Source organism: Motacilla alba, chromosome 5 (genome assembly GCF_015832195.1).
Source record: "Motacilla alba alba isolate MOTALB_02 chromosome 5, Motacilla_alba_V1.0_pri, whole genome shotgun sequence".
In the NCBI taxonomy this organism is placed as follows: domain Eukaryota; kingdom Metazoa; phylum Chordata; class Aves; order Passeriformes; family Motacillidae; genus Motacilla; species Motacilla alba.
In genome coordinates this window covers 52,719,453-52,744,125 of record NC_052020.1, presented here as the reverse complement: position 1 = coordinate 52,744,125, position 24,673 = coordinate 52,719,453, and the positions used below count along the sequence as shown (strand labels likewise).

The 24,673-nt window shown below is 46.5% G+C and overlaps 1 protein-coding gene across 2 annotated transcripts in view; it reads right to left on the bottom strand.

Moving 5' to 3' along the window:
- The window catches only part of KIF26A (kinesin family member 26A), a 93,836-nt gene extending 70,876 nt beyond the window's left edge, over positions 1-22,960 (bottom strand). For both annotated transcript variants that reach the window (XM_038138396.1, XM_038138397.1), the window contains exons 1-2: positions 22,646-22,960; positions 22,220-22,465 (exon numbers count right to left, since the gene is read on the bottom strand). In XM_038138396.1, the coding sequence (XP_037994324.1) occupies positions 22,220-22,465; positions 22,646-22,699 (300 nt within the window). In that variant the 5' untranslated portion in view covers positions 22,700-22,960. The remainder of the gene's footprint in view (positions 1-22,219; positions 22,466-22,645) is intronic.
- Between the last annotated feature and the right edge of the window lie 1,713 nt (positions 22,961-24,673).

Sequence of the window (24,673 nt, the reverse complement as noted above, 5' to 3'; positions counted from 1 at the left end):
ACCCAGCCCAGCCAACCCAGTGGACTGGGAGAGGAGTCCCACCCCAGATGAGATCTGCAGCATGTCTACGTGATCATAACTTCATTTGTCCCAGTAGAACCATGCCCATTTGTATCAGACAGACCTCTGACGAGGGAGGTCAAGAACAGCTGGACACCAGCCACAGTGAAAGCAACTCTAGCTTAGAAAGACTGCATAGGAAAAAAAATTGCTTGGAACACTCCTCTGTATACAAACCCTAGCACTGCTTCACTCCATCTGAATCCAATTAACAGAACACTGAGTGGCAGAAGTTAGGGAGTGGACACATTTTCCAAATGAACATCATTAGCATAATGTAGATTTAAAATCAACTATGGAAACCAGCACTTGGCATTGGATCACACTCTCTTAGTGTCTCATTCACTTGCTCATTTTATCAATTATTTGGTAAATGAATACTTGAAGACCATACAGAAACGATTTAGCCTCCACAACCAAAAGGCTGCCCATTGTGCACTCCTTGCAAGCTACAAATTACTGCATACAGGGCACAGTTAGCACACCATGCAGTTTTTATTATTACGAAAGTGGATTGCACTTATTCTTCATCTTAATTAAGTTTCACTGCCTTGGTTTGACTGTTTCACAAAAATAAAAAATCTCACTGAAAAATTTTGGGTTTACATCTGAATTTAGGAAGTACTGTAGTGGAGTTGGGTTTTAACTTTTTTTCCTTGACTGGACTTAAGCAAGGAAAAAAAAAGGAAAAAAACGTAACAGGGATGAATAGTTCAGGAATGATGAAGAGCATCTGTAACTCCTCAACCCTAAGCTGGCCACACTCTGCCTGAAGAGTCTGCTTGAGTTCCTCTGCTTTCTAGGTGACAGGTATGAGACACCACCTCCCTCTCCAAGCTGTTCATCCACCTTGGTAAAAAATTGCCTTCTAGATCCACTTGGGTAAGGAAAATAGGAAATCATTCTACTTTTAAGCAAAGGTAACTCAAGAAAAATTATCAAAGGTGAGTGAGCACTGGCAATTGCTACAGAATGGTGTTGAGAAATCTTCTTCTTTTGAGAATTTCTGAAGAGAAGGTGAAAAACAACTGTGGGAGGTGATAGAGAGACAAATAAGCCCATTCCAGTGGAGAAAGCTAGACTACTTTTTAAAGATCTGAAGTTCATTCCCCAGCCCTATGATACTAGTTGTGGAAAGATGGGTAACATATCTGTGCACAGACTTGCTGCTTGAGTCCAAGTGCCACAGACTTCAATATACTGCTCCACTTACATGACTTTTAGTTACTATTAGTAACCTACACCATCTTGCTCACAGCAAGTTTTCCAACTTGCATCATTCCTATATTAATTTCATACCTCTTGTCCTAGTTGTGACCCTCTATACACTTTGAAAAATTCTTCTGTCAAATACAGCCAATCATCACCACACCCAAAACTATCTTTTAGCATTAATTATGCTACATTTTATATCCCACTTTCAATCTTCCTTTACAGATACAAAGTACAGAATTGCTACATTTTGTTCCCTACATCTTCAGGGACCAGCTTCAGGAATCCAAATGAGATGCATAAATTAGAAGGTGCAAGTCCAGCTACTCCCATCTGTGCATCTCAATGGACGGCAGGTGCAAGTGGTGTCCCTCAGGGTCCATACTGGGACCAGTGTTATTTAACACCTTCATTAAGGCTGGTCGAGGGCAGCCTCAGCAGGTTTGCAGGTGACACCAAGCTGAGTGGTGCAGCTGACACACCTGAAGGATGGGATGCCATCCAGAGACAGCTGGACAAGCTCCATTCGATGGGAATCTCACAAGATTTAACAAGACCAAGTGCTGGTGCTGCACCTGTTTTAAGACAAGCCCCAGAACCAATCCAGGCTGGGGATGAACAGACTGAGAGCAGATATCAGAAGAAGGGCTTGGACAAGAATTGCCTCAATCAGCCCAACAAATCACACTCACATGAGTGGAATGACAATAGTCTGGTGATCAATATCCACCTGTAACCCTCTTGTTAGGAAGCCCTGCAGTGGTCCTGTGAAAACTGAAAGATGTGCAACCTCTCGCCATCCAAAGGACTGGTGTAATCAAAGAGGAGCAGCTCCCTTTGCCCCAGGTCTGTATTCTACGAACATAAATCCAAGGGGCTACGCCTGCAGGCAGACAAAAACCTCCTCTGCCCATGCTCAAAGCATCTCAAAAGCCTTGTTAATAGGGTTTATAAACTCTGCTAAGGCACAGGATATAAACATATTAAACCCATGGGAAAAGTGAGCTTATGTCTGCCTATAACACATGCACACGTAGACATGTCCACAGATGATTGGCAAAAGTACCTCTGCAAACTCTCTCTGTCTCCTCACACACACAAAACATGCCTTGTCTCCTGAGACACAAAAGCAATCAAATACCTGGCAACAACTTTCAAAACCCTTCAAGCCAGATCCTATTAAAACCAGCAGCTAAGAGATGAAAGGCACTAGCTCTCCTACCAGTCACACTTAACAAGGCTCTTAAATATTTACTGTATCTTACATTACCTCTATAGAAATTCCACAACTGTAGACAATGCCTAACATCATAGGAGACATTTATGTTTCCGTTCAATTGAAGGTACAACATAAAAGGATGTTTTTATTTTAATTTGTTTTCTGGGACCTTGGGAAAGAAGCTGCCTCATCACCTGCTGGAAAAGGCCAAGTACAGAGGAAGAAAGGGTTCTTTTAAGAATAGAAATTACAGCCCCAGAGTGAGACCTGGGCCCTAAAGAAATCCATGGCAACATTCATACTGAATGCAAAGTCATTGTATCTCCCTCTAAATTGAAACATCCCTGTTCCTAATTTCAAATTAGCAGTGAACTCTTTCTCCAGCCTGCCTCTTTATTTCATAAAATGCCCATGAAATGCATGTTTATAGTTGATGGGTGATGACTTAAGTTAAATCTTGGTGTGCAAACTTCTCCATTCTTTTTAAAAGAAGGTCTTCTGGCATTATGTGGCAAATTTGCAACAAATCATTAAAAAACCCTGCCAGCCAAGTTGCCTTAGTATTATCATTACAAATTAAATACATATATAAAACCAGTTGTGTAATCCTTGTTAACATCCTTATAAAATCTTACAGTCTGTCAAAGAGCCCCCATTGTGGACAGCACTGAAGCAGTTCTAGAGATCATCAGAGTTAAAGGGCAGTGAAGATAAGTACCTTGTCCCACCTCCTGCACATCACAGCTCTGCTAATTTCAATCATGAGAAGTAGTGAACCTGACAGGCCTCTTTAATGAAAATAGATGCTTTAATATTTTAAGAAACACTCACTTTTATTTAAGCTCATGTGTCTTCCAGACCCACAGTACTTCTGAAAAAAATAATGTTTTTAAAGTACACGGTATATGAATAAAAAGCACAATCAAGCAGGTAGGGACAGCAATTGAGGATATAAATCCAGAACTGGCACACACTACTCTTTGCTCCTGTGACAGTTCATATCAGCACGGCCAGAAACCCTGCTCCCAATGGTCAACTTGAAAAATCCAAGTGGCTGATTCCAGGACTCTCAGCACCATTCCAGGCACTGACTGTGCACTGTTAATATTTGATGTATGCTTGCAGCTCCAGTCTCAGAGAAAGCCATTATGCAGGATATGCTCAAAGATGTGTGTTTTACTCCACATGCCTGATGCTGTGATTCACAGGGAGAACCTGCACAGAAGGCACAGGCTGGGATGTTACTGCTCCAAGCTCCATCAGCAGTCACTGAAATAAATTAACATCAGCATCTCATAGAAGTTCCTGCATGAGAGTGTTAGGCAAGATTTATTCAAGACTACAGTCTCTGGAGCAATTGATCAGAATCAAAGGTAAGCCAAAAACTGAATAAATGAAAACGGGACCAGCGAGAATAACAAAGCAGCACAGCCAAGGCAGCAGCCACATGACAGCCAGAGGCATCTCCAGAGTGGTCAAAACAACTGTCCACAGAGCTTGCCAATGAGCCAGATGCTACTGCTGGAAGAAGGATAGTGTTGATATAAACTCAGAGATACAAGATGCTTAACACCAAGAGCAATCAATCTTGATGATTCCCACACAGCTGCCAAGCTTTGCTACTATGCCACAAAGAGATGAAAACAAACTTCATAGAGCACATGTAGATCCTACATGAGAAACTCCCTCCACCCTCCCCTTACTACTCAGAAACAAACCCACAATTTGGGTGTAGCTGTAAATGACCTGATGCTTTTCCTGAGTTAACAACAGAATCAGGAAAGAATATCGTTGGCTAAACAGTGCACTGTACACACCCTGCCAGAGAACCAATGAACTTATCATACTGTATAGGAAATTCCTATCTTCCACATCAATTAGTGACCCAAGAGTGATTGATTTTATAATCCCAAACTAGACTTACAAAGTGACTTCCTCTGGGGCCAATTTTCCATTACCCAGCATGTGGAAAATTGCATATGGTCAGTGCACTATGAAAACCAAGGAAAAATAAGTGCTATTTAAACCCCAATTCTACCATGCCTCCACATTCTTGCTTTCCTGAGGGAGATGCACTTTTGACAGTTACTTCCTTTCCCTGCCCCAACATCCTATCTGCACCACACACCAGCTGGGCACTCAATCAAAACAGAAACAACAACAGGAACTAGCAGCTATTCATTACAATAGGATCAAAACATTTCTAGGCACTAGTGCTTTGCCAAGTTACCAGCCTTGAAGACCTGCCACAATCCTCCTCCTCCCTCCCATCACAGACACCACTGCTGAAAATGGCCCCACTTCAACCTGAAGCACCACATTTTGAAGATCACGGCTTTTGAATCAGAAGCCACATCTCAGAACTGCAGGAGGCACTGGAACTGGGCAGCAGAAAGGTGAGAAAATTACCTGGCCAACAACACAGGCCTCTGTTTGTCCTTTATTCCAATCAAGTTAGCATTAGCTCCAGTCTATAAAACCAGGATGGCACTGCACACTAACTACCAGGGTAATCACAGAAACAGCACAATATGATTACTGGGTGCTAATTATATCTTATAAAGAGTTAAAGACAATCAAGTGCATGTAATAAAGATTTATATGCAGGTTTTCACTGACCTGAAACAGCTTCATACATTAGTAGGTTAACATTACTGCAGGAACAAAGCAAACAGTTACATCTACATAATAAAATACATGAAACCCAAGAGCCAGATGTTGGGTCCTTTCATCCAGGAAGCAAATATTTAATTCCTGGGAAAAGATGATCTCTCTCATTGTTTCATCAATACATAATGTATCTCAGAACCAATCCTGGCACTCTGGCCTGGTCTGGGTACAAGTCTGCAGGACTGCACAGGGTCATGAATCAAGGGTCTCTTCTTCCTGCACTACCATTGCTTCCGGGCAGTGAACACAGAGCAACTGGAGCTATCCTCAGTCCATATCTCCATCTCCCCATTCATGCACAGCAGCACAGACCCCAAGGAGGCTGTAAAGAAAGAAAGACTCTGCTTCCCCTCACACCCCTCCAGCAAGGCCAATTCTCCATGGCTAAGCACAACAGGGAATGCCAAGGAGCTGCCCATCCTCTCCACCACAGTTGCTGACCTCCAGCTCTGAGACACAAGGACCCCTCAGCCACCAGCTAAGGGCTCCCGGCTCCAAGCACCATCAAGAACTGCTGACATCTGGTAGGTCATTTTGGCCACACCATCCTCATCCTCATTGTCCATCCTCCCAGATAACAACACTCACCACCTCTGGAGAGGTGGATACTCAACAGCCACCTTTAGCACCCACCAAAGATCACAGAGTACTTGATTACACAGGACCCTCCACCACCAGCAACTCAGCACTTCTGCTAACTACACTACAAACAACACAACTGAAAAAGCACATCCCCCTGCAAGGTTACTCCCAGGCTGCCACTGGATAAACCAGCCTGAGCATACCACATGTAAGGTACACTCCTGAACAAGGCACAACAGATAGGAGCACTTAATAAACACAGCCATTAACTAGGAAACATCCCTGCAGCAATTAGAAGTTTGCAAAGTACTACAACGTACACCTGGTTATTGCTCTGACATCTGCTTAGGTTTTCTGTGTGTAAGTGGGACCAAACAGGAAGATAATTGAGTTTATGGGCATTTCATGACAAAAATGACAACAAGGTACTGCTAATTGTTCATGAAAAATGGCATAAAAACTCAAATGAAGCACATGTAGTGTTTGAAATGCTCAAAAGTTACCACATTTTATAACGAACCATATGACCAAATGGTGTTTCTCCTACTAAAGAATAAAATTATTCTAAACTAAGGATTTCATCATAAAATGAGACGAAATTCACAGTCTGAACAATTGCAGTTGTGCTGAGCACATTTTAAGACATATGGCAACTTTATAATGCTCATCAGGGATGAAGAGCTAGAATTCTGTTGCAGATTTTGAATTTAAGACATTTCACATAAAATTGTATATCTTAGGGAACAAATTAATTGTGAAGTGTGCATCCTCATAATGTTGCAGACAATATTTGGCATATGTAAATATGATTGCCTCAAAATATGAATGCTATTTTCAGTACAATTACCCAATTGTTTTAGAAAGGCTCCAAATAAGTTTTAAAAAATTGTGTGGAGGCATCATTCAAAGTAAACTAATATAACAAGATCTACCTTAACTTTATACAGAATTACTGCAATATTATTCAGCGACAATACGTTATCCAGTGTTCACAAGTAAATGCCCCAATTACTATTGTAAGTCTGTCATTTAAATAGTTCCTTCCTGTTTAAAATGTGGAGAGCCAAATGCATTTTCCCACCACTAGGTATTGTGTAAGACTCCTTTCTCTTCCAACAAGCTGGCTGAAGATGGATGAGCTTCCAACTGATAGCATTTTTAATTACGTGTTTTTCTCTCATTACTAATTTCCTAAACATGTCTCTAATCTCGCAGTGAAATCTCTGAGCGCAGTAGGTGGATCCACATACATCATGCTCTTGAAAATTAAAATGAGATAATGATCAGGACTGCCATCACAACATAACCTGAAACAAGCAAGATACATGAGAGGTGATACATACTCATAAGACTCTGATCTCAAGCGTTTCTGGAAAGCAGCAGCAATCGGAGGGTTTCCATCCTTCCTGCAGCCCCTCTTGGAGCCAGTACACGGCTAGTGGGGTCTAGGAGAGGGAGATGCTTCCAGCCACCCCCCACCTTGCACATTCCACCAGGCATTTACAAGCTCATGGCGCCAAATGCCTTTCCACCCCTTCCCTCCTTTCCCCTAAACACTGCACCAAGGAGCACTGGGTGCATAAGGGAGCCAGGCCAGCTGCTCCTCTGCAGAAGATGGGCTCGGGTACCCCAGTTCCCTCCTGCCATGGGGGCTCCAACAGCTCCTTCCACCCAGGCCAAGGTCTCCTGAAGGGGCTGCCTTCTCCAGGAGCACAGGAGAGCAGGAGTGTTGGAGCAGCCTCACCCACCAGACAGGTAGGGAGGCTCATGCCCACGCAGGCCCCACAGTTTGGGGTCACACCCCCAGCAGCAGCTGCTGCTGCATCAGATGCTCTCTTGGCAGGAGCTGGGACTATGTATAGACCCGTCAGATTAGGTCAACCAAGTGCCAGCCAGGCATTCCCATGGGATCCCTCTCATTCCTCAGATACCTCTCACTACCTGAAAGGCATTGCACAGCTGAGTCGCAGCATTCTTTAACCATTAAACCAGCAGGGCAAAACCGAAGCTTTTTGGGGGTTGGGGGGGGAAGCAAAGAAAACAAAAACAAAAGGGTAATTGTCACAGGGCTTTCTTCCCAGCTAAACACTTCACACACCAAATTCCTAAGGGAGTGATGCTTTCAGCACATCAGCTGCCTTCTCATCAACCCACACTTCCCAAATAAAGGAGGAAAATCTTAGAACTGCACAGAGTGGCTGACATTTAAGGAATCAAATAAAGCAAAACCAGATAAATCACAAGCACTTAAATAAGTTTATATCTTCTAAGCAGTCTTAAAATACGTCACAAGTATGAGTCTGCCTACTCACTCAAAATAAATGGATCTCTGTGGTTTTGCAGCAAAAAAGATGAAGGTAGAGAGGGACTCAAATAGGCTTGAAGTGCACACACCAGATTAATGCTCATAAAACCAGTGCATGTCTAAGGAACATCAACACCAGGGCTCTGGTACACATGCACGAAAGCCTGTAATCACAGGCTGATCAAAATGCATGTGCTAAATGGGGTAAGCTTATCTGAAAATGTAATGCTAGCTGAATTGCCCTGGGCCCCTAGGGAGGCCTGCAGCACCGTGTGAGTGGGCTGGAGCTCAAATGTTTTGCTGTATTCACACATGCTGCTGTGGAAGCTGGATGATGGAAAAATCATACATTTTCATATTTTCTTCTCAAAAAAAAACAAAAGTCCACAAAATGTTATCCTGTTGTTTTGGTTTTTTTTTTACCTGCTATCCATTCACTGACCAGGATCAAAAGCTCTAAATTCAGCCCTAACTTCCTCAAGAACTTGATGAAGAAATTCCTGCAAGAACCCTGGCTCCTCTTGAAACACTTCTTCTAAACTTCACTCAGCAAAAGGAAAAGCTGAAGGATGTTTCTGAAAAAGCTGAAGCTGTTTTCTCCTTCCCACAGCATCTCGGGAGAACCATGAAGAGGACACCTACAGACCCAAGCTCCAGCAGACCTCTGCTTTGCACCACCCATCCCTTGACTGAAGCAGTGCCCACCTGGGAGTCAGGGTAAGGCTGAATGCACAACACAACCCTCGACTTCAGGTGGGAGTTCACTGAACACCGAGGCAGGCGAGCCTTTCATGTGACTCTGCTGGGTTATGACTGGGCTCCTGCTCCTCCTTATTCCTCCTTAACAGTTGCTGACACCTCCTTTACAACCAGAGGGACAGGTTCTTTACGAGAGGCCGTTTCACCTTCTCCAGTTAATGTCTTAATCCACAGACCGAAGCAGGTCACATTATCTACACTTATCAAAGACAACATTATGCTTCATAAGCTATTTTTCTGCTTCAGTAAGGAACAAGCACGTTTTATTTCTTACTATGTTTACCCATTACCTCACCGAGCTGCATTATTGTTAGTCTTTCTGAGGCTCTCCTAGAATAGGAACACATAAAACAGGATTTCCTCCAGCTCTGCATACCTACTTACTCCAAAGTCATTAATGACACAGGACTGGATTGAACAAAGACTTAACATCAAATGAGCATTCAAAACAGCTGGGAACAAAAATATATCTGCCTGGAACACTGCATCTGTGTTTTGTCTTTTGAAAAATGCCAATGAGGCAAAAATTCGCTTTCAAGACCACTTTTACAGGGACATTTTCCTGAGAGAAAAAGGACTTGCGAAACACTTGCATGTGGGACGTGTATCCCAGTGGGCTCCAAATTAAGTTTATAGCAGTTTTTATACATAAATCTGTAAATCAGGTTGTCCTCTTTCTGGAGATCAGATGTAACTTAACTGCTGTCAAAAAGAATTCTTCAAAGAAGACCCAAGAGCTGCACAAAAATCCTCCAAAAATCCAAATCCAAATTATCTTCCACGTGATAACAAGCAATAGCTGAAATACCCAAGGGTAGGTAACTATTCTCAGAACTCAACTCTGACATTTTTAAGATACCTATAACCAACATTTGAAGGAAAACTCACAGATGTACACATGTAAGAAAAATACAAGTGATACTGTTCCAGGATTTATAGAAATTAAGGATACTGCTTGGGTTCAGTGTTTGGCACCCAAAATAACCTTGGCAATCTCTTCAAGACCTCTGTATGGGTGGAGTGCACAAAAGCAGTGGCAGCCAGCAGGCTGGGAGGCAATGCAGGGATGCATGAGGAGAAACACTAGGGGCTCTCTGCAATGCTGTCAGCACCCACCTGCCCCAGGATATTTCCTACCTGTGCCTACCAACACAGCGATTCCCCAGCCACTAAGTAAACAGCCTTTGAAGATAACAAAGCTTATTCTAATCCCCCACTGATGTCACTCCTGCTTTGTAAGGAGCTGAGCTAAGCTGAGCTACAAAACTCCTGGGTTAACTCACTGGACAGACCACTCCAAGAATCACTCCTGAGTTAACTCACCCTGCTGGATCAGGGTTACCTTAACTCTGTTGTTGCACAGACTTCAGAAATCCTGTTCAGGTACAGAAAGAAGTATGTTTTGCACTCAGTGAATCTATGTTTTTTCTCGTTGAATAACCAGACATTTTTCAGCTCACTTCCCTAGCAGCAGGTGGACCATTACTAGTATGCTTAGTGACACAGCTTTCCCAAAGAAAGCACAAGCACAGCCTCTTGGAAGAACAGAATGCCATGGACAATTTTCTAACGCTAGCAAACAGGACTGTTGCTCCAGTCACAAGAAGGTAAAATCAGATTGAACCTGGACCAGTGTGGTATGATTCTTGGAGTGGTCCTGTCCAGGGCCAGGAGCTGGACTTGTGGGTCCCTTCCAACTCAGGATATTCTATGATTCTAGCAAGAGAAATTAAAATAAAAATTGTAAAAATATAACAAAAAAAGTAGAGACTTCCAATGAATCACCTCAGAGGACAATGTCTTTGTGTTCTCACTTGTGTTCACTTCCCAGGGTTAAGTGTTCTGCATTTCAGTTCTTTAACTATCTACTCCACACTTCTCACTGCACCCAATCCTCCAAGAGCCAAACCCTCCCACAGGAATAAAACACTCAGTGAAGAACTCAGGGTGAGTCAGGGAAGCCAGCCCTGTATATAACACATCTTTCGTGTCATCAAAAGACTTGGCAATAAGAAGCTTAAACCCAACTAAATTCTTACAGCACAAACAGAGCTATTTTGCTTTTGAGCTGCATGTGCTTATGAGCAGCCATGACCAGAATAATAAAAGAACACACAGCACAAATCTGAGAACAGAGCTCAAGTTGTGCCTGAATGTTCACACTCCCTGTCAGTCCCAAAAGCAAGTTTCTTTTGGAAAGCCTGAATATTGTCAGCCAGGGTTTTTTGCCTCTTCAGTAAGCTATATCTTAGTTATAACAAATAGATCCCAGCACTATTTCCACACACATCCACGTAAACAGGTAATTATGTTCCCACTGAACAGAAAAATGAAGAGGACGTGCTGGAGAAAAGCAGACGGAGGTAATGATACCAACACAGAGAGATGGATTTGGAACACAGACATTGACCAGTTCTGCAGTCTGGCTTCCTCTGCAATTCACCCATGTAAATCAACTGAAACTGCACAGAGCAAACAGGCTTCACATTTTCCACCTGTTAACACAGGTTATTGATTCCCCTGTCAATAAAAGAACCGTGATGCACACTGCTATGAAATGAAAATCCAGTGTCGCATGCAACCGGAGACAGAAGTAGGGAGATGTACATTCAGGATGATGTATTGCTGAAAATACTCTTCCCTAAAACCAGCTATGGCTCCCCAAAGGGTTATTACCAAAGACATGACTACTTCCCACTGCCAAACTGCCCTCAGGGAGCCAGTAAGACTCAGCCAGGGTGTTGCTTCTTGTGATCAACTGAGCAAATGCTGAGCACAAACTCCACCTTCCACACAAAAATCAGAGAAACCCATTCACAGCCTGTGTTTCACAACATGTCAGCATGAGAAACTCTCTCAACCACACAAATATTCTTCTAATCATGTAGCTGTTTGTGGATGTCTCTGATTTTAAACTTGAATTACAAGCAACTTCAGCAGAGGTTAGTCAAGCAGCAGTAAGGCTGCAGGAGGTGGCAGGTTAAAGCATCTCATGTGTACAAGAGTACAAGTATGAAATTCAGAAAGGGCCCCCAGGGATCCCAATGCAAGACACGAAGATGTAATTAAAAACCATAAATCCATCAAACAAAAAATATGTAAACTTAATGTATTAACTCATATATTTTTCCTCCTTGAACACATTTGTCTTACTCTACATTCATTTGGAGCCTACAAATAAAAATTAAAAGTATCAGAAGAAATATTTCTTAATATGTAAAAAGTGAGTATAAATAATAAATGCTTTTTTACTTTATTCTTGCAGGTAATTGCTAAAAGAAGCTATCTCAGCAGTCTGCTGAGATTCTGTGCATATTATGAATTATTTCAACTGTATCTCCTCTTTACAAAATCCACAAAAGGACAGTATCTTACAGTGTTTCCATGCCACTTAATCATCCACACAAAATTACCCTTGTGAGAGCTTGTTGGAGGAATGTCAAATGTATTTGCCTGCCTTTGCAACAAAATCTTCAGAGAAAGACAAATAGTTCACAGCTTACAATTACACAAGTTACACTAACACCTGAACATTTTAACTGCAGATTCTGGGCTCAAATTTGAATTTCAAGCTACAGGCAAAAATAGTTACAGGCCAAATTCTGCCCCACGTTCAGCCCACAGCATAGTTTTCAAGATATCTTACAAAAGCTCTGCAGTACCTGTAGATCATACTAAGTCTAAGGCACATCTTCTAGAAAGGGTATTTGGGACAAACCAGCCCCCCCATCTTCTGTTCACTGTCCAGAGAAGCAGCACCAAGTACTGCTCAGAAATGACAGTGGCAAAGACATCTGCCCTTCACCTCCATCCTTCAAAGGCCAAATTTTGTAGAGCAAATTTGTCTCTCATCATTAATGAGTGTTTCCTGGGAACCAGGTTTCCCACGGCAGCAGTATGGGAACACCATGGATGACCCAAAAGGAGTAGAGTGACTGAAACAAGGATGGCCACATTTCCTGATCATACAAGCCACTTGTTAGTCTCAAGTTTCTGACAATTGTAAAGACGGTCACATTACACAGAGTCTCCGGAGACAGCTCCTGCTGCCCTGTTTTGGGGTGGGAGTTGGACATGTGCCACCAGGTTGGAATAGTGCCATTGATCTCAACCACTTCAGCCCTCTCACCTCCTCCAAAACACCCAGCAGCACCACTCTGCTGAAGGCCATGTGATGTACCCTGGGCATAGACACCATTCCTGAACTCCTCAGGAGCCACATAAAAGCCATGCAAAAGCACCAGGCAACCCTTAAAAAATATTTTTACTTGATAAAGCCACATGCAAGGTGTAGGAAACTGCTCTAGTCTGAGATCTAGCAGAAAAGCAGCGATGCCAAAAGGAGTAAACACATGCTACAACACACAATACAGTGAGAACAACATAAGGTAATAAAAACAGAATACAATACAAACTGAGTACATTTAACATCCCAAATGAGTTCAAACACAAAGCCAAACACTGCCCACTTACAGTATAATCAGCACTGATCAATTTATACAGACAGCAACATGAACCATATTGTAACAAATGGTATGTTGCAATAAAACAGGAAACACATTTAAACATAACCTTTTGAATGCTGTGAGAACCAGGACTAATACTTCTCTTTCACCTTTCATGCTGACAGCCAACTCAATGCCCAGCCTAGCCAGAAGCATCACAATTCAGTTTTGTGCAGAAGGCCTCCCATCCCATTCACCCAGCAGTGAAAAATCCCTCTGCAACATCAGGGGAAGATTTGCTGAGAGTAAAATGAGAATTTACCATCTTCCCACAGCTGTCCAGTGTTCCAGTCAATCCTGCACAGGTATTGATGTTTGGTAATAGCAGCCCAGCCCCAGCCAAAAAATCTGAGCAGCTTGCAAATTCCAGGAACGCTGATCCAGGACAAATTTTAAGACTTGACTCAAAGAAGGAGGTTGTACTCATCTAAGCCTCTTTTTGTGAGCAAGAGCTGAGATTTCTCTGATTCATTGTACATTAGGATAATGTACACAGCAGTCAGACTCTTGGTGATAAAACAAGCACGCAACAATGGCATTATGCTGCCTAAAATAGGTGGATATATTTAAACTAAATATTTTTTGTCCAACATGAGAATGAACATCTGCCAGCTATGTCTTAAAGGCTCAAGCAGATTCAAAGCAAAGTTAGTCCAAAGAAGTATATGCCAAAGATTTACCTTCCCTTTAGCACATCCTAGAGAAGAATACACTACACTCCTGTAGAGACATATTCCCACCATATTCCAAATGATAGCAATAATAATTTGAAGCTTTGCTCTTAAGTTTCTCTATAAAATTTAGCCCTTTTTTCCATTTAAAAGTAAAACATTTTAATGAAAAACTAATAATTAATACACCTTGGAATAAGCTTCAACAGCAATAGGAAGGACTGAAGCCCCTGAGAGTCCCCAGTTTACAAGGCCACATCACATTTCCACAAGACAGCTTTCCAGTTCCATCACAGGGAGGCAGCATGCAGCATGCAGATAAAACCATTTTAGGTACTATCAGCACAGCTCTAGCCCCTGCTCCCTGAGCTGATCTGACACCTGCTGCTTACTGAAGCTCCACTTCAACTGAACACACACCACAGACCTTCTGCCTCCTTCCACAGCCTCACCACTCCTCTCCTGGTGAACCAGCAGATTTTCAGGACTACCTGTTACAGTTTACATGAAGTCCCTGGATTTTTTAGTTCTTTCTGCTGTTGCAGTGACCCCAGTTCCAGAAACCCCTCCCTGACACCTGACCTCAAAGTTCAGTTGGAAGTCACAGACTCCACTATTTTCTGTGTCCCTGTGCTATATATTCTTATTATGCACATTACAGGAGCAGTCAGCTCTACTAGCAGCAGTTGATGATGCTTAATGCCATACAAGCAAGAGAAGAGAGTCCCCACCACAACAAAAAGCTTTTACTGCAAATGAACAAAAGATGAAAGCATTTTCTCTTTGCTGAGCAAAGGAGAAATTAAGCCCCTTAAACTGCTTGCCCAAATTCACAAACTCAGTGACAGATCCAGGGATTAATTCAGATTTTGCATCCCTACAGTGGGACAATTCCTGTTAACAGAGGCAGCAGGAGGTATGATTCTCCTTGAAGTAAGGCCCAAGTTTTCCCCCATAAGTCACTATACAAAATTAGTAGACACTTGTAAAAGAAGCCAGGCAGGTCCCAGTCACAAGCACAGCCAGCAACAGACAAGATTCCCACCTTCTTAATGATGCCTTCCACTCGGGGATGTGCTGGACAGGTAAATACAAAATAACTATTCCAGTGCTGCAGGTTTGCGGTCAGAGGACAAGGAGACAAATCCAGACAAGTTAAATTCCACTGATTTCCAGTAAATAATAAAGACCTGATACAGTACTTCCAACTGGACAGCTGCCTGCCATACTCAGTGTGACCAATATCCAAACAGATCTAGTTCCTGAAGGTAATCCAATGTTGAGAAAGGAAACAGCATCAGCATGAAAAAATATTCCATAAGACATGCAGACACTTTCAGAGAGGTTCTCCCTGTCTAACCAGGGTGAAGCAAAATCTCTGCTCACTTTTCAGGACAAAATGTTCATCTCTCAGCTGAAAACCCAGGGACTAACCGGCTGTTACCTACATCAGCATCTTCACTGTGGCAAGGGCAACTCAGGCCCAAAGAGTGCAGCTATTTTGGGGCACCCGAGCAGCAGGAGACACGTGCAGAAACTGTGAACATTGTGGGTAATCTTGGTCATGGAGGGAGGAAAAAAAAAAGAAAGAAAACCCTGGTGGTTTCAGTCATCCCCACTCCTTTACCCTGCAGTGCCAGGTCCGCAGCAGCAGCCACTATCAGCTGCTGTGCACCAGGGACAAGGAGGAGGATGACTACTGCCTCCAACAACCTCATTGTTAACAAGGCAGAGGTTGGGATCACTGTAGGTGGAAACTCTTGGCAAAAACAATAAAGCAGCTACTACATATTTCAACAGGTTCAAAGCAACCTCAGATGTTAGCAGCAGATGCTCTTTTCCACCCCCTGGGATTTTGAAATGGTTTATGTGTTTCCTCCCTTTCCCCTAATAGGGCAGGGTGCTGAAGGAATTAGCCAGAGAAAGAGCCAGAGAAACACTAATTACCTCAGCTACCCGGGAGACCACAGCACCTTCAGCTAATTGTGCAATCCCCACTCCCCCACTTCAGATCCCCCAGAGAGAAGGTCTCTTGCCTCCAGCATCCAAACTGCAAGATAATCCCTCTCACCTGTATTTTAAAAGGGCATGCTTGAAAATCCTAAGAGTCTAAAGCAAATTCATTACAATTAGTTTCCACAGCCTGTCCTGTCACACCGGGAACGACCGCGCTGAGCCAGAGAAGGGAACTGCTCGTGTCAACACATTTGACACAGTGCTGTCACTAACCCTGTTATTAGACTGCACACGTACCTCAAATCCACATCTGAGCTCATTGCCTGGAGCACTCCACAGCCAAGTCTCTGCAAGAGTCTCTCTCACAAAATTAAATATTAAATGTGCATCTTAAAAAAAAATGCCCTGTAGTTTCATATTTATTAACTAAGACATTACTTTTCCACTTACACATTTTTGAAATGTTAAATATGGAACATTTTTAAGGTGCATTTAGTGCTTGTGAAGAGCCACGAAAATTGGATTCCTCTAGAGAGCAATCTTTAAAAGACAGCTCTCCCACTCAATTCTCCTTATCCATATCATCCCAGGTGCAGAGAGACCTCCCAAGAAAATAAAAGAGCCCCTAAGTAACAGAGGACCCCAAACTTAGCCAAGACTCAGCTGTGTCCCCATTGTGACTCCCAAATTCCAGGCAGTAAGGGCTATCCCAGTAATAAGGGTTGACACACTAACAGAACAATGGGCACAGGCAGGAAAACTCAGCAGGGACTGCTTCTAAAAGCTTAGACCTGTTCCACATGCACCTCAAGTGTTGCAAGAAGCTCCCATATGCTCTGAATCCTTGTTCTTTCAGGGAAGCACAGCCCTGCAGGCAAACACTGAGGACACAGAGCCCTCTCCCAGGGTCTTCCACATGCAGCACAGGCTCCTGGAGCACGCAACAGTGCACAGTGAGGGAACAGGTACTGGCAGCCAGGGATCACATGAGTTCTCCTTGCCTCAATTCCTGCTGATTGCAGGCCATCAGAGTGGCCATGGTGGGAATTACAAAGCACCCCTGACTCTCACACATCAAGACTACAGCACTCAACCCCATGCCTGTCTTCTCAGCCTGGTTTTCCACAGCACTAAGAACTACTGCACAGTCCTTTCCAGCCTTCTTACTTACAGCCCTTCTTAACAGCTTTTGAACCTGTCAAATGATCTAAAATTGAGGGGGAAGGCTCAGAACAAGTTCCTACAACTTCCACAAACTGTGAGAGAAATTGGGAAGTATACAGGTGTTATTAGTTGCTTGGTAGAAGCCAGATGTCCAAGCACCATCTTACTGTCAACCAAACAGTGTGTGCAGCTACAGAGAAGATGCTGCCTCTTATGGAGTCATCTGGGATAAGGAGGGAACAGCTGGGATTAATGCAGAAGGATGGGGAGAACAAATGCAGTGAACATCCATCCCACCAAACCCTCCTTCCCTAGCTCTGATGCTGGTGGGAACAGGGGGGGTTATTTAGCACACAGGAGAAACCTGTAACAAAGCTTTTTTTCCATTTAAAAGTAAAACATTTTTAATGAAAAACTAATAATTAATACACCTTGGCAATTAATACAACAAAGAGCCTGCCCATCCCAAAACTCTGTTCTTCATCCCCCCTTCAGGTGATGCAGTCAGCAGGTCACACAGGTGTGCCACCAAGAGACCATCACTTTGACCAAAAGGAGGAGCGATGGGAGTTCAGTGCAGCAGCACTGCCTGGTACTTGCACAGGTAAGACACATCCATGCAAACAGCACCTCTAAAGCCACTGTCATCTTCCTTTTTTTTCGAGAGCACCAGCTCTTGGAAAAGCTCTTCCTTCCTCCAACTCTGGCTGGTGTAACACTGAGCCCTGACACGGATACAGCAGGCTAGGACTTGCTTAACTCCCTCCAGTGATTCATGGTTCATCAGCAACAAAGGAATAACCTGTCCTGGTCACTGAGGCTCCCTGCAGACCAGAGCTGGCAGCATGATCCCTTCTGCCCAACTGCAGTTTACCTGGGCAGCTGGGAATACGGGACTTTTGAGGTATTGAGGAACAAAAAACTCCCAACCCCACCAGCAATAGAGCCACACTCTCTCTTCTTTGTCCTTCGTGGCGTGCCTCATGTAACACACAGCGCAGATAATCCAGTGGGGGTAAAAATTTAGAACAAAACAACAGAACAGGGAAGGAAAGAAGCTCTTAAAAACTAAGACAGCAAGAACTTCCAGGACTCAAGCTATAACACAAAATTGACGTTTCTGCCCTGTTTAATGCTGCCTCTAGCACCTGCCTGCACTGGCAGTAGGTACAGCATAAACTGCTCAGACTGGAGGCGTCTGGGGTGAGGGTGGATGGGGACAAGGGAAATGTGGTGTCTGATCCCTGGGCTGGGAGAAACATGATCAAAGCTAATCCCTTTCAAAGTGAACTTCTGCTGGTCTTGGCCTCCTTTCAGTACCAATAAAAAATTCTTCCAGTACAGTATACCTGGGCACAAGCATTACTTTTCTAAAACCAAAATGTTTACACCAGTATAAATCCCTTCTGCGGATGTAGTTGCATCCGTGTGTGTATTCCTAACACCAGGAGAGCTTTTTTCCTCTGCTCATAAGGGATTAGCTAAAACCATTTTTCAGTAGCTGTATATCCTTAAGGCTGTTGCCTGTGCCAGAGGCAGCACAGAGTTCACCTCCAGAAATGCAGCTAGAGGAGCACATCTCCCATAGTGAACAGTGCCTGCCTCTCCACTTCCTTGTGGAGACAGACACCTCAGTCTGACATACACCTCTGCAGAAATGACAGCATGTTTGGGTTTTACCTAACAGGGGCAATCACACAAATTGATTAATTAGCATTTGTGAAACACAATGAAGAATTTAGGTGCTAAAAAAATATTATTACTAATTTAATTTACATCCCATTCAGCCCTCAGTGTCTCCCTGAAACTGCCAACAATGATGCCAATTAGTGGTAATCGTTATTTGTGACAAGGCTATTTGCCAACTGGGAGTGAAACACAGACCACCAACTCATTTCCCATGGATTGTCCCACAGCTGCCAACAGCAACAACTTCCAGGCACAGCAACCTGCTCTCCTCTCCAGCCAGAACTCTGGCAGTAGGAGATGCTGTATCCCATTACCAACCCTCCAAGGACACAGCCTGCAAAACTTTCAATTAGGGATAAACCAAGACACCTTGTTTTTCCCTCCTACATTAGTTCAGTACATGACCCAGTAACTGATGCCAACGCTGCAATACCAAAATGTTAATCTGGGATAATTTCAGATTAAACTTTACTTGGCCCCGTCCACACTTAATGAAAATCACATTTTGATTCACACAGCCGCACTGTGGTAGAAAACTGTAAAGGCAGCAGCAGTAAACTGAAGGGAATTGAGAGTGTAGGATGCAGTAAATCTTTTGCTTGGGAGACTGTTTAAAGAGTTTTAACATAAGCAAAGAGGTGTATCTTTTTATCAGCTGTCCACAGAGATTTGGAGGACTTTGAAGAGACACAAACAACTAACAGTATTCTGTAATCAATGCACATCATCTGAGCACTGAAACTTTAAATTATTTATATATTTTAAATACATCTAATTGAAAGGATAGCAACACAAACTGTATGAATCATAGCCCTCTCAAGTAATTAGATTTGTTATCCCTGCAGACTGCAAACAGTACGTTGGTTTTCTATTCTAATGTGAATTCAATCCCTTGTCAGCTGCCCCACGCATGAGAATACACCTCCACTCTTTCATCAGGAAAGATATCAACAGCAGGAAACTAGCCCTTCTTTCATCTCTGAGGCACCCACCCACCTTTCCAAAGGGTTTTCAACCAGGTGTGGAAGCCTTTCTGAATCTGTGCTGAAAGATCTCTTAATTATTATGGCAAAGGAGGTAAATCCTTTGAGAGCAGCATGCTCCAAGCAGTAGCCTTCTGGTGTTTACTCATCCAGCAGTTGCTTAGTTTGACAGTGCATTAGAAGAGCTTGTAGGAAACTTTGGACTTGCATTGTATGGGCATGAAACTCTTACAGAGAGGAGCTGCTTTTTCAGATGTCTTGTTATATAATTAAACAAGAAGGGGCGGGGGGGGGATCGAGCAAGCTGCCTTTTTGGCACAAACATTACACAGTGCTCACCCTGCCAGCATATTGCATCAGATTCCCACTGCAAGGCCAATTCACAGCAGCTGAGTAGCCGAACCCCTGCCTATTATCTCCCCCTAACCTACTTCACACTCACAAGGCAGTAAGGACAACTGTTTATTGCATCCTCCTTCCTGAGGAGCTGCTCACCACACCAGGATTGGAGGGAATCTGAGCTTGCAATTAGGCTCCAGGTCTCACAAGTGTCAGAGAATGGAGTTTTCAAGAGATTTCAACCACCAAGCCTTACTGCATGCTGCACAGTGAGTAAACTCCAGGTTTCTGTAACTGTGCTCAGGTCTGCCGAGGGTCTGACACAGTGATGACTCCTATTTTATTACGTTCCTGGGCATGCTTTGAAACTCTGCAGAAAAGGGGGATTCATTTACCCATCATCAAGTGCTTATCAAGGAAGTCCCCCGAGACTTGCAGGAAGGAGACCACACAAACAGGCCTTTGCTCACTGGTCTCCTCACCTGAACACCTGCCTGAGGCCACTGACTCTCCTACACTGGGAATTTTTTTTCCCATGGCAGAGATCTGCTCACAGATAGGACCCAATTCTTTACGGCAGAGGCCCACCCCAACACAGGAACAGGGGTTTCTGTGCCCCTCATTGAAGCAGCCTATCTCAGGCACTTCACAAGGGAAATTAAACTTCTTTCCACCATCTGCAGCAATCCAGAAAACAAAAGGTCCAACAGTCCTGAATCCAATGAGATAAGGTATGTGACCTTTTACACCACAGAAACAGGAGCCTATTCCTAGCCCAGCAAGCCAAAAGAGAGACTCCTGTCGATTTCAAAAGGCTTTGGATCTGACCTGAAAATGCAAACCTCACTGTGCATTCGGACACTGCTCCACAATGCACTTCCAAATAAAACTATATTTAGATTCAATGGGAATTCTGTAGATCATACAGGAACTCTTTGAATGAAAACGAAGGTCAGTAGGGTTTGGCTTCCTCTTCAGACCCTCCCCCCCATTCTTGCAAACATCCAGATAAGCATTGTTTAGAAAACAATACATTACTTCCAAATGTTATCAAAACCCCAGCACAGGTTTTGTGTGTCCTGAAACAGAATCTCAAGGCCTTCTGTTGCATTTTGCCCTATCAGCTAATTCTCAGGATCTCTTCAGATGTCTAGGCAAGACCCTGTCCCAAGACTGTCTCTTTTCACCTTTCAAAATCTTTGGTCTGCCTGCTCTGACAAAGGAAAAGCAACAAGGATAATAAAGGCCTTTGATAGAAAAAAAAAAAAAAAAAAACAAACACGGAAAAGAAAAACTGTGCAGACAATTACAACACATGCTAATAAAGCTGCACCTGTGTAAGAGAGAAACTCTTGGCATCCTCATGCACTTTCTCCATACCCTACCAGGTATTAAGTGCCACCGTGCAGCACAAACTGGAGGAAAATGACACAGCCAATGCTTGCCCGAGGGACATTAAGGACAGGAGTAAGCCCATCAGCCAGGCAGGCACGTTCAAGCACCCGGAGGGCAAAAGCACAGCCCACTCAAAGATCATCCGTCCCACTCAAAGTTTCCTCCAGCGCCACAGACACAAGTGTTTGCTTCTCAGCTGCACTTTATGGGCTTCTCGGAAGGAGGAGCTGAACGCCTGCCACCGGCAGCTTCTCTTAGTAAGGATGAAGCCAAATCCCAGTCGCAACACCGAGCCGGCATCCCCGGGGCGGTGTCAGCGGGGCTGGGCGGCCCCGGCTCCTGCGGACCGACACGGGGAGCTCCCCCGGCACCCGGGCTCTGGGGTGGCCCCGAGGGCGCGTCCGGGACGGCACCTGCACAGCCGCTCCTCTTCCCGACGTCCCTATTTCATCTTTAACTCCTCCTGGCAGCCGGTGGCTGTAGCAGCGGGTGAGCGTCCGGCCGGACAGTTTCGCTTTTTGATAAAAGTCCGGTACGGGAAATCCCTGAACTTTTGAAGAACCCTTCCGGCTTGGCAATCTCCGGCTTTGCCGTCATGCTCCGCTCCCAAATCCTTTGGGGATGTACCTGTGACCCCGCGCGGGCCGGGACCGGGCTCCAGCCCCCCGCCCTCCCCCCGCGGCCCCGGCGGTGCTGGGCGCTGCACTTACCGGCGGCGCGTTGGGCGGGCAGCCGCCGGCAGCCAGCCGGGCCGCCTGCCTCCTCAGCTCGGCCAGCTGCGCCTGGCAGCTCCGGCACCAGCCCCCGGCCGCCGCCCGCTCCAGCGGCCGCGGCTCGGCCCCCGCGGCGGCTCCCGCTCCCTCGGGCGGCGGGCGGCTGGCGCAGCGCTCCTCCTCGGCGGCGGCCGGCGGCCTCTTCCGCGGGGAGAGCTCCCGCAGCCCGCTCCCCTCCGCCACCTGCGGAGACAGCACAGCTCAGCAACGCGGGACGCGGAGGCAATGCTGCTCCCACCCTCCTCGCGAGGAAAAAAAAAAGTGAAGAAGATTTAAAAAAAAAAAAAAAAAAAAAAAAAAAAAAGGAAAAAAACTAAGGAAAAGCTCAATCGCGGGAAGGAGATGAGTGTTGTAGGAACTTACCCCCGGCGCCCGGGGATCAGGTCCCAGAGCCTTCCTGCCGGCGGCCGCGATCATGATAGCGGGGGATGCTCCCCTGCTCCGTTAGTGCGGGCGGCGCGGTGCCCGGCGGCGCGGCCGGCCCGGGGCGCCCATAGCGGGGTCAGGGGTGCCTACAGTGATCGCGCGGGGTCCCCGCCGCCCGGGCTGCCGCTCTAGGTGATGTTGCCTCCCATACTGAGACGGGAACGAAGTTTGGGATGGGAGAGGGAGGAGTGAGCTCCCCACGGCGGCACGGGGAAGGACCCGGAGCACGGCAGCACGCCGGCAAAATAAGCTGGAAAAGTGCTCTGAGGGCAGGGGAGGAGGGACTGGACTGGGCTGGGCTGGGCGGGGTGGGGGTGGGGTAAGCGGGGCGGGGGAGCCTCGGCCGGGGCGGGCTGGGGTTCGGGTTTAGGTTTGGAATAGCGGTGGGGGGGAAAGATGCCATTTCATAGAGATCCTACGGGACAGTGCCAAAATCAGTGTGACTTAAATCATTGCTTCCTTCACACTCTAACACCCAAGTTCCTCGGGAATCGGGCGCGGGTGCGGTCCCGCCGCAGGGCGCGGAGTCAGAAAAGCGGCGCTGGGGCTGCGGACCGGCTGCCAGCGGGGGTCGAGGGTCCGGCCGGGGTCCGCTCCCCCCGCTCCGCCCCGCGGCTGCCGCTCTCCTGCGCGGGCTGGGATAAGGATGCTCCCGCTCCGCGAGCAGATGCGCGGTGCCGCGGGCCACAGGCCCCGCGGGGCCGACTCTCCCGCCGCTCGGCGGGCGCGACGGGATGCTCCTACACGCGAAAATTGACCCGACAGATGGAGAAATTAACGTTCGCAGCTAATTGTCTACTTGGCTGTCGCTGGGGCTCGTATATTTAGCCCTTTTCTCCCTTTTTTAGTTTTTCCCCCGGAGAGCGCTGTGTGTCGGGGCCGGTCCCGCGCGGGCGGCGCTGGCGGGGCCGGGACAGGCCCGGGCTCGGCCGCCGTCCCTGTGACCAGAGCGCCCCCTGCCGGCGCCGCCGCGCCCGCCGTCCCGCCGGGACGGAGCAGCCCGAGCCGGAGCCCGAGTCCCGCGGGGCCGCGCCGGGTGGCGGCGGCCGCTCCCCCGGAGATGCCAGCGCGGCTCCTGGGCTCCTTCCCCGCCACCGCGCGAGTGGGTGCTGGTGGCGCGTGGGGCAGGGTCTGTGGTGAAGTGGGCATCGCCGAACACAAAGAGTGGGGAAACACATCTCTATGAGGGTAAAAGATAATCCCGCCCCAGGAGGCACCTTTCCGCCCCCGCTTAAAACTTTTCTGGCTCTCCCGGCAGGTGTGTGAAGCGCCCCACTGGCCGCACCCCTGCGGCTGCATGCCCCGGGGCCGTGGGCGACAATGACAGCCCTGAGGTGCGCCCCGCACCGCGGGCAGAGAGAGCCCCCCTGCACTGTGATCGCTGCCCCCGCCTGCCCGGACCGCCCGCCGGCAGCCCGGGAAAAGTTGGGGTGCGGGAGTAAAGGGGAGACACGGAGGACACGGGCTGGTACCCGGGGGCTGCCATGTGCCCCTCCTGGCTGGCGAGGAAGCGGGACTGGCACAGACACACGCACCACGGCGCCGCGCCCCAGCTCTCTTCTCCCGCCTGCTCGGGGTAATGCTGCTCTCCGGGAAGTTGCTCCCTAATTTCCTGTGCCCAAACAACGTCTGCAAAACCCTCCCGCGGCTCCAAGGCTCGGGTTGGACGGGGCGGGGGGTAAAGGGGTGGGCTCCCCGGCCGACGCTGGGCTGAGCCGCGCTCCGGGGCTGAGCAATTTCCTTTTCTTAGTAAGTACAAAACCCTCCTAGAAATAGCGGGACGTGGTGCCACCACTCCCCATCTGAACCCGGGGTCACATAAGGTGCCGCGGTCCCCACGGGGAAGCCCCAGGAGGGGTCCGGCAGCGCGGTTCCCCCGCGCCCCTCCGCGCCGCTCCGCGGAGCCGCCAGGACTGTTCGTGGTGCTGAAACCTGCCCGACACCGCCGCCCGCAACTTCGCACCG